The sequence below is a fragment of the Micrasema longulum genome, unplaced genomic scaffold, assembly GCF_059751315.1.
Source record: "Micrasema longulum isolate JH-2025_06_02 unplaced genomic scaffold, ASM5975131v1 h1tg001134l, whole genome shotgun sequence".
Lineage (NCBI taxonomy): Eukaryota > Metazoa > Arthropoda > Insecta > Trichoptera > Brachycentridae > Micrasema > Micrasema longulum.
Window position 1 is genome coordinate 1 of NW_028278322.1, and position 11119 is coordinate 11119.

The 11119-nt window shown below is 35.6% G+C and overlaps 1 protein-coding gene across 1 annotated transcript; it reads right to left on the bottom strand.

The window, feature by feature from the left end:
* Nucleotides 1-6: 6 nt before the first annotated feature.
* LOC148276876 (uncharacterized) lies at nt 7-7701 on the bottom strand. Its single transcript, XM_088233625.1, has 3 exons — nt 2721-7701; nt 1719-1976; nt 7-1178 (listed from the first exon to the last, which is right to left on the bottom strand). Exons 1-3 carry the CDS (start codon nt 5497-5499, stop codon nt 385-387), a joined length of 3831 nt encoding a protein of 1276 aa, XP_088089751.1. The 5' UTR covers nt 5500-7701; the 3' UTR covers nt 7-384.
* Between the last annotated feature and the right edge of the window lie 3418 nt (nt 7702-11119).

The following is an 11119-nucleotide window of genomic DNA, read 5'->3' on the forward strand; positions in this document are numbered from 1 at the left end:
ATGCGAAGACGATGGTTTGTTTTGTTTTGAATATGTATTGTTTGAAGTGTCAGAGGGTCGTTCAAAGTGGCACCGATAGCTGAAAAGCTGAAAGAAGGCAGAATGAGATGGTATGCAATGAATTGGTGGCACAAGATGTTCCCGCAGTAACAATCCAGGACAAAAGATACTAGTGCTTTCATGCAAAGAGGCCAGACTCTGGATGAATCGGGATATAGGAGCAGGGTGAAGAAGAGTATCTAAAGATTACTATAAATAGTGTCCATTGTTTAGTTTAACTTTTGAACATACTCAACATAAAGTTATTCTAAGTTTTTGGGATACACAAAATCAATGAAAAGACTATGCAATAGCTTTTTGGACCAGTAGTTTAATCTAAAAAAACTAACCGTCATTATATTTCCTATATGAATTAAGTACTGCATCAATCCCCGGCCACTGCAGGGGAGGAGGAGACATACTTTGTGTTGGACAGGACGCAAAACTCTGAGCTCGCTCATCCATATCCATTTCTCGAGCTGCTGTGACTTGTGTCGCCTGCTCCAGATCTGCTGTATCACAAGCCACTCCTTCCATATTCACACTAGCTGCACTGTTCCTTGGCTCGTCCATAGAAGTAGCTGGAGAAATGTCAACGGCACTGAAGTCTTGAGTTGATTTTAGAGAAATTATTTTTGGCACGTTTGGGATGCTTAGTGGTGGAGTTATTTGCCGATTGTCATTATGTTCTTTGGCAATTTGTGCGTTGTCGCAGTTTGATTGATTCGTTTCCTTACTTTTATCTAAATTATAAGGTTCGACTGAGGTAACTGGATGGATTCCTAAAAAATTCAAGCATTTATTTGCCATATTCGACAATTTTGTTATTTCAGTGAAATTCCTTTCAGCTAGAAGTGGTATTTCGTTGTTTTCACATCCATATTCATTGTTGTTCTGATTATAAATACTATCCAACTTTTCTTTGATCAAATTATTATTTTGTTTGACCGACTCTTTAATCTTTGTCATTATTTCTAATTGACCTCGAGTGTGCCGATCTATCGAAGAATTGGGTTCCATGATTTTTATTTTGGATATATTTTGGGCTTCAAATGTTTTTTCATAGTAGTCTAATATGGCTGATGACCCATTGCGCTTTTTGCGGTCCTTTAATACAGTGTACCACATTTTCTCATGCTCTGAAAAAAACAACATATCGCTTAAAATTTGTATCTCAAATCATTGATTATTCAATTGAAAAAATACCTCATAACAAGCAAATAATTCATTATTAACTCGAGCTGTTAATTTTTATTGATGTGGTCCCATCTCGAATACAAAATAATATTCAAACAAACATAGCAATACTAACAAAATGTCCGCCTTGTTTTATTTGACAATCTGACAGACGGGAAGAGAATCAAATTCTCAAAATATTATTTGTGAATTCGCTAATTATACATGAAATGTGATCCCACCATATTCCCTTTCAATCCCAGCAGTATTTTGGCACTTAAAAATGACACAACACGGCATAATTGAATTTAAATCAGCATCAGTAACTAATGACCAAAACTGCCCGAAACGTAAAACTACTCATTTTTAAGTAGTTTCTGCATCGTTATAATTTTATGGCTTTAAATATAAATTATATTTTAATACTTATGTGTTTTGATTTTGGAGCAACAATATGAGTATTTTGTTAAATAAATGTCACAGTTTCAGTACTATTCCCTCACCTATTTTATACTTCTGCGAAACCATTCCTAATTTCAGCTCATTGAAGAACACAATTTTATCAGTTATCTGATCGGCATTCTCCATATTCAGCGAGTTGTCTGTTATTTTGGGAATGGGGAGGCTTATGGCCCGCTCTCCATAACGAACTGCGCTGATATTTTTCATTTTCTTTGGTAGTTTTTTTAATCTCACAGATACTGATGCCGAATTCACAGAATCTAATTTCAGGCTTCTTTCCAATCTTTCCAATTCTTTCTCTGAAACATACAAAGAACATTACCAAAATCGTTAAACCCTTATTTGCACCCAATTGTAATGCAATGCGGCGCATCTTGATTTGTTACAGGGAGGTAAGGTGATTGATCTTGCGCTTCAGGTGGCAGTCCAGGGATAGTGAAATACTTCAGTGCAAACCCACATTTGAAAACAAATATTTCGAGTCCACCCTCTCAGGAATCAAACCCGGGACCTCAAGCATGGTAGGCAAATTTGCCAACCACTACACTAAAAGGCGGACATTTCTCCATTTGATTTCAATTTTCAGGATTGCTGGGAGCAGCCATCAAGTCAAAATCACTTGTCCAGGATTCTGGATCTTTTTCACATGCAGAGCTGTATTCTACGTCCACAGAACATTATAAGCAAATAATATCGTCATGATCACATCTGAGTTTCTTCAACTTTACATGAGAGCAGTTCAAATTTTTTTGGACACTTCATATAGTGTGGCGTAAATAGTGGCGTACCACAATTTGAAAAGCATAAAAGTAATAATTTGATACATAGGTATATGTTTTTTTTTCAAACCTGTAATATATAACCTTTTCAGGATTATTTATAAAACAACGTCAATGTCGCATTTTTCGCACATCCGTCGTTGTTCTGCGATCATGACGTTATTTTATAAACTGTGTTAGAATTTTTAATTGTATAGTTACAAAATTCATCACTCAAAAATGGTAAAAATTATACTGTTCATTTTAATATATTCAATGTCTTACCACTTTTCTCCTTCTTTGTTGTCAATCCAAATGCATTTAGGAACTCCAATTTCCCCTGCCCGGTATCTAGGGGCACTCGAGGTGGTTTGCAGTAAATTTTACTATAGTTGAAATCTATGTCTTCGTCAGATTGCGAATCGCTATCTTCATCGGTACAATAATGATGCGAACCTAAGAACCGTTCATTTTCGGCACAACTGCTATTAGCTGCCGAGTTATTAGAAGTTGCGCTGTTCTTTTCTCTGTTGAGTATTTTTTGTTTTTCGCGCAAGATTTTTCTCTTCTCCGCTAAGTCTATAGAACTTATAACCTCTTCTTGAAGCTCCATGTTTTCAAAGTCGTTTGTTTTCGGCTGGTCGCTTTGCTCTGTGGGTTTACCAAAATGTTCCGTTTCCGTTTGTTTCGATTCCATCCCGGGTTTATTGTTATTTTTCCAATCTAGAAATTGGTCTACAGGTTTGGTAAGAAGCATTGCCAATTCGCTATTGAAAAATGCGGGTTTTACTATGTTCATTCTTCTCGAAGGAACCGTTCCATTATTGTCCAAGAATAAAGGAACTTGATAAAGTATTTGATTGCTGAGAAGTTGACTAGAATCGTTGATTTTTACATTGGCCTTGCTGAGTAGGCTTTGTAAGACGGTACCGTGTTTGTTTGGCTCCAAGACATTATTATCTTTAACAAATGAAACTGTATGGGAAATGGGATTAACAGTTCGGAACGTTTGCGCGCTGACCATAACTTTATTTTGCGGAAGTATTTGGGTTGTGAAATCTTGCTTATCACTTATCTGTATAGTTGGCTTACTGGAGTATACAGTTTGGTCAGTATTTGTGAATTGGTTGGTCGTCATATTTTTATTCAGTACCATAAAGTTTTGATTGTTCTGTAAATTAACATTACTCATATAAACAAAATTCGGTTGTACAACTAGATTTGGTTTTGAAGTAGTTTCTTGCGTATTTTCATTTTGCGTTGAATTCTTTTTTGGTTGTGGCGAAGGGATTTTGGAGTTTTTACTCGCGATCGGATGTGATTTTTCCTTGATAACAATCTTATTCCCGTATATTTGGTTCTCAGTTATTAAGTTCTCAAAGTCGTTTTCATCGTAATTGTCTTGGTGGAGTCGCTTTAACGCTACAACTTTACTGTTCGGGTCCGCGGCAGTTCCGACCAATTGCAAACAATCTTTGGAGTTTACTAGGCCTGTTGCATTTTGTGCCACAGCTGGACTGTTTTCATCGGTCACTCCTTTAGAAATTAAAATTGAATTAGGATGTGTCGGTTTTGAAGATATAGCCAACATGAGCTGATTGCTTATGTGGGTTGTAGGAACAAGCACGTATTTCTTTTTTAAGTCCTTATTGTTTTTTTCCGGTATTGTTTGAATTCCTTTCATATTATCTGTAGAGATTTTTTCTCCGAATGGTCTGGTTGTCATCATGGGCCTGCTAGTTCTAGCGCTCGTTTCATTTAAGGGTATCACTTTAGTGAAACTGGAGTTGTTCGAGCCCATGGTTATTTGATGGCTCGGTGCCGCCACTAACAGGGTGTTCTCCCTTACCCCAGCTTGGTTCCTAGGGAGACCTTCTAGCACTTGTGCCCTGTAACCAGTGTCGCAGACAATATCGCCCGAGCTAGTTTCCGGCATTTTGATGATGTTTTGCGGATGCGCTACCGCATTACTTTGCACAAAAAAATTCTGCTTGGAGTCCATTTTTAAAAACATTTGTTGAGATTCTAATGGGTTTTTGTTATTTGTATCTAAACCTATAATTGGTGTATTTTGCGGTTCATTTGTTTTACCTTCCAAAGTTTCACTTGTGGAAGCAATTTTGGGTTGGATCAGTTTAGAACTCGCTTCGTTGTGATTATTTATACTTCTCATGTCTATTTTACTTATTGGGATACTAGTTTTCAAGCTAAAAACATTATCCGGTGGTTTATTGTTCGGACTGACTGCAGTCTTAGGAGGTAGGCTTCTAATGGTTGATGGAGGAATGTTATTTACTTTGCGGAATGCGAGTTTCTTATCAGGTTCAATATTCGCGAGGGATGACTTGTCCATCTTGTTAGGTATAACTCGCTTGGTTCCTTTCTGATCGAACTCAGTCTGCGTTGGAGTTTTGGATATCCCCGTTTGAGAGCTATTATCTTGTGTTCTTTCAACGGATTCAGAAGGTAACCGGAGGCTATTATCTACAGCACTTTGCATATAAGTCAAATGAGAGTTTGATTCTCCGGTGCTTTGTGTAGTTTCCACATTTCCCGCCGATTGCTCTAGATTGATAATGAGTGCCCCATTGTCTCGGGGATTGGGTAATTGGTTCGGGGGAGTGCTCGGTGGATACTGAATAGCTTGGAATGGTTGAAACCCTTGAACCGGGTATGAAATATAAGTTCCGTACGCGGGATAAACTAACTGTTTTCCGAGAGTCGAAGGATTAGGATTTGGAATGGAAGATGGAGATATGAGAATGTTTAACGGTTGATTTTGATACGAGTACAAGTTATGCTGGGGTTGAATGGCGGCTTCCAGGGTATTGTGAACTGACGGCTGTATGAGAGCGTCTTCATTAGTCGTAAGATCCACTTCTGGAACGAGAATGTGACTGGGCGGAGCTAACTGAAGAGGAATTATACTCTGCGGTGAAGAATCTCGCTGAGCGGATGGAACTTCCGTCGCATTTCCTCGATCGGGAGTTGGCTCCACAGGCAGCTCCCGGACTGAAACCAACCACCACAACCCAATATGAATATGCAAAGTTTTAACCAACATGTCGAGTGTATATTTTTCATATTGCCAAATTATTTTTTTTTAAACATGTTGATTTAATAATCGGTTATTTAATAATTGAAGAGTCAGTGAAAACAACAAGAAAAATCTAAATCAATTAATTTACTTCTAAAAAATGCACTTCACTTCATTTTAATAAATGTTTTTTTTTTTTCTATGTTTAACCAATTGATCGAACAAATTATTTTTCTCATTCATTTCACGGGGTATTCAAATATCTTCCAAATGTAGAAAGGATAAATGAGCCTACTGCGTGTGAAGTAAATCAACTGACATTGCCAACATTTATATTTGAAGTTTTAACTATTTTTGCCTATATGTCAATAAATCATGATAATGATAACAGAAATGCAATACACTGAAACCTCTTTTTATTTAATAAAAAAAAAATTTGAACGTTCATTCAACAAGGCATAATATAATTTGACTATTATTTTTGGAATGTCCTACAATCGCTTATTTACTTACTAGGCGTAAAATATAATATGATAGTGAACAGTCGTGCAATATATTTTTTTTAAATGATGGCACCATAAATAGTAAACGATTTATACATTTTTAAAATTGCATTTTTTTTTTACACAGTACCTACTGCATGGTACGTATCCCGCGTGTAAAAAGAGGTTTCGGTGCATAAGCAATGGCCAATGGGTTCACTTCACCTTTAAAATGTCAGTTAGTTCACTTCACCTGCAAAAGATTCAAATGAAATAATGATTAGGACATAAAATAGTTAATTGATGACAGATATTTCAGTTTGTAATAAATTCTCCTTTGCCCATATACTATAAAATAAATCATATAACATCTAACTTTGGAAAGGGTTTTTTTTATAAAATGAGAGATTGATTTCCCTTGATTTGTTAAAAAAAATATGTCTCTCTCTTTATTATTAACTTTTCTTTATATTAATAAAAAATTATTACTACGTTTTTATTAGTTGTTTTATTAATTTATCCATAACTAAAAAAATATTAAAAATTCAATATCGCACATTATTTTTGATTATTGTCGCATTCGATCAAATATTAAGATGTAAATAAGGTTTTCAGGTTTTTTTTCGCATACCATCATCATCCCTTTTTCCACACTCAGTGGTGCATAGGGTACTGCGTGGATAAACCAAACACACCATAGTTCGATCACATGTTACACAAAGTCCCTGGTTCGAAGGCCATAGTCCAAAGCTCCTGAGCAATGGAATGTTGCAGTTCAACGAACCTTTAAAATTAATATTTCACATCCATCTTGCCAAGAATCGAACCCAGGAGCTCAACAATGATAGGGGAACCAGTCAACCACTACGCGACGAGTCGATTTATCTCCACTGGATTTTCTTACTCGGGAGTCTCAGGACTGACCCGAGAGCAGTTATGTAGTCGAAAGCACTCGTTCAGAGTTCTATTCCACACACAGAACTGTATTCTTAATCTGCCAGGACATTTTTTGGTACATTAGTATTATGAATATTATTCAGCATCTTGATATGTATTATTTATTTTCTTTTATTTATTTCATTGTTTTCATTTATATTTTTATTAGGTTAGTAAAATTATCGCCTTATTCGTGGGGTGTATGTTAAGTACTGAGTTTATATTTTTTATACTTGCAACTCATATAAGACTGTAAATATTCCGATCCTACCTACATCCTTTCTAATTCATATTGTTGTCCTTGCATCCCGAGAGCAAGTCACATTGAGTAAAATAACACTCTGATAAGTCTTTATCATATGCCTGCATCTGCATACTTCTGACAGAGTGCAATCCGTGCCTAAAACATACATCTCATCAATATCTACATGATACCGGTATCCGTGCAATAGTAAAAGTGAAGTGCTTTATAAAAGAAACAAAAGGAAGAACTTAAAAGTGATTACAATTTCTATACAGTCCACAATATTTCTTCATATATCAGCCCTTAAGGTGGTGAGCTGAACAAACATTCCTTTTTGGTTTAGAATCCATATTTACTGACTCCGAAAAATAAAATAAAAACACACTTTCTTTTCTTGACTGTATTTGTTTGTTTGACCATAAGTTGACATTTCCATATATTTATTTAATGCCAATTCATAAACATGTGTATTTGATTATATCATTCTGCTTCACTAAGGAAATCTACCTTTTCATAATTTCACTATTTTAAATAGGTTTTTTAATAATAAAACAACTATGTTTTTAACCACATTTTTTTTCTCCTACCGACCGGTTTCAAAACTACACAAGCTTCTTTTTCGAGGCATACATAACTGAAGGTATTATAAGCAAACTTCAAAATCTCCACCAAAAATGGAAAATTAGTTATTGATGCCAAAATAAACAACAACAACAAACCATCACGCCGTTTCCCCGTAGGGGTAGGCAGAGAGGATAAAACGCCATAACACTCTATCTTGGCATACAGACCTCGCTTCCTCTACATTCATACATCTTCTTATGCACGCACGCCGATTATTCCTACTTTTGACATGTCCATCTTCAAGTATTTGATGGACTTGATCGTGCCATGTCTTTCTCGGTCTTCCTCGTTTTCTGCATCCATCAACATTTGCATCTTAGATCCTTTTAGTCGTTCTTTCGCTGTCCATTCGCTCTACATGTCCAAACCAACGCAGCACCCCTTTCTTAATTCTGTCAATAATGCATGTCTCAGCCTTACACACTTCACGGATCTCGACATTTGTGCACCTATCATACATCGTTTTACCACACATTCGCCTGAGGGATCGCATTTCGACAGCATTCAACCTACTTTCATCATTATTTTTCCAATTCCATACTTCGCTCCCATACATTAGAGTCGGAACTAGAACTCCGTTGTGAAAATAAACTACCTATCTAAATAATAGCGTAATTCAAAACTGTCTCTAAATCTTTCAAAAACAAATTTCAATCATCCTACTTGACACTGCAAACTTAGCATTCTTCATTGAGTTAGTGAAGCAAAATTAGAAATCTCACAATTCTTTTTTCAAAATTTTTCGTAATGAACTCGGTAACTCTTTCAAAGGAGATTTCTATGTTTTCTTCTAATACCGTCAACTAATGAATTCTATTTTATTTTTACAGTGATTACTAAATATTACATTGATACAATGTTTCAAATTAAAAACATGGTTGTTTTATATTTATTTTATTATAATGAATAACCACAGAGTGAGTGCTTAAAATATATATATTTTAGGTTTATATTAATTTTTGAGCGCCTACTCCAGCACACCCTAGGTGCACTGTAATGTTTTTTATTTATTTACTTTTATATGCATGAGCATAACTACTTTTAGATTGTAAAAAAAATCATTAATAATATAGTATCTGTTCTTTTGGTGGAATAAAATGTAAAAAAGAGTTACATTTCACTGTGGATTCTGTTGTTTAGCCATTTTTTCACTGCTATTCCTGTTATCATATTTACCTACTTACGACATATTTTAGGCGCCTTCAGCTCTTTTTTTCATAACCAACCCTTTCTTCTATTTTGTATTTATATTTATATGTCAACACAATAACACACCATCACGCCGTTTCATCTCTGTCTTGCATACAGACCTCATTCATTCATACATCGGTAGTCAGATGGCAGAAGGGACCATCTGTAATTTTTTCGGTTTTTTATTAGTTTAAGAGTTTTGTGTAATTAAAAAAAGCATAATTTAAAATGATAATTATTTATTGAAAAAAAAAAACACTAATTTTTTTTTAGTCTATGGATTAATGTCTCAAAATTTAGTCTTATTTCAACTCTCCTGATCATTTTTGAAAATTACAGATGGTCCCTTCTGCCATCTGACTACCGACATTTTTTCATGTACGCACGCGATTATTCTGACTTTTGACATGTTCATCTTCAAATAATTGTAGGATTTGATCATGCCATGTCTTTCTCGGTATTCCATGTTTTCTACATTTATCAACATTCGCATCTCTTTCGCTGTCTATTTGCTCTACAAAACAACGCAAAACTCTTTTCCTGATTTTCTCGATAATACATATCTCAGCCTTACATAATGCGCAGATCTTGTTATTTTTATTTATATATGGTTTTACTGCACATTCGCCCGAAATCGCATTTTGACAGCATTCAGCCTTTTTTATTCACATAGAATGTGCACAGGTGTTTCCTCATCGGCCCTGCAGAACCTACATCTATAAGTATCGGAATGGTTCATTCTAGCAAGGTGTTTTTTCAATCTGCAGTGGCCTGGGCGTGCTCTAGTGACAACCCTCACCTGACCTTCATTAGGTCAAAAGCAAAACTTTGCGAGCACCATTTTATCAGTTCCTTTGCACGGTGCTGACCAGGTACTTTTTGACAGAGCATTACACTCTGCTTCCTGGCCCATGACCTAAGCTCATTCAAGGAGCACATTTAGGCAACCCACAGTAGGGTTCAGGGCCTATTGGGGCTGTCTCAGCTCCCATCCTTGCCGATTCATCAGCTGCCTCGTTGCCGTCGATGTTCGAGTATCTAGACACTCGGACATCGACGGCACGGTACCTAAATTAATGTCACACTTCTACACTCACCGACACAATTATGCGCCCAAAGACACCCAAAGGTTCAGTGTTTTTACAGCAGTCTGACTGTCTGAGAGAATATAAATTCTTTTGTTGCATTCAGCCTACTTTCATCCTTGTTATTCCATATTTCGCTTCCATTGAAAACTGCTAATTTTGCCTTTGTTTATTATATTCCTAGATAATCATTATATTTGTTTAAAATGTTATACATGTGCATGTATGTGGGGAAAAATGCATGTATGTATGTGGGAGGATGTGTATGTGCGTGTGAGTGAGTTTGCGTGTATATGTGTGGATATTTGCGCATTTGCATGCATATGTAAATGCACTTATTTATTAAAAAATGTTATATATACCTTCATTTATTTTTTGAAATATATGTGTATTTTGTACTTAAATCATTAATATTGTAATCCCACAGCAAGCACAAGAGGTTGCTTCTTTTTTGGTGTGGTATTTCGTTTCGTTTTTTGTTTCTGTACTTTTGCTTTGTTATGTATTTCTTTTTGTGAACATATTTTAACTTTTTTACTATATTAAATTTTTTTTAAATGCATGTTGATGAAGTAAATAAATTTATAAAATTTATATTTGAAGCACTTTGTGGTTATTCATTATGAATCAGATCCAGAACCTTCGTGCATAGGTTGCACCACGAGCACCTAATGGTGCATAGAACACTGCGTGCGTACCTACGCAGGATGTCTTCCTCAGATTAATAATTCGCTCCCGCTTAAAGATAAGCCCTATAGCTCCATTCCATGGAACAAAAGCATTCCTAATATTCGGTTTGGTTTTTAGTTTAATAACAAACGTGTAACGGACTGTTTCTTCTCAACCTGAGTGCCTACAGCTCGTTGTATTGCTGTACTCTGTAGCTAACTTCGTGGTTGGTAATCACAGAATAGTTTTTGTCCATATGGGTGACTTTTAGCTATAATAATATATAATTAAAATTATTATATATTATTTAGGAATTGTTTTAAATTATTGAAAATTTTAATTGACTTCATAAATTAATATGTTTGTAATCCAACATCAGGGTGACTTAATAGTTTTTAGCCCCCTGGGTACGCATG

Excerpts from the sequence above, each read along its gene's own strand:
- LOC148276876 (XM_088233625.1), bottom strand. The coding sequence starts at position 5,499 with ATGTTGGTTAAAACTTTGCATATTCATATTGGGTTGTGGTGGTTGGTT. Across the intron at positions 1,977-2,720 it reads AACAAAGAAGGAGAAAAGTG|AGAAAGAATTGGAAAGATTG; the intron begins GTAAGACATTGA and ends TGTATGTTTCAG. Across the intron at positions 1,179-1,718 it reads TTCGCAGAAGTATAAAATAG|AGCATGAGAAAATGTGGTAC; the intron begins GTGAGGGAATAG and ends TGTTTTTTTCAG.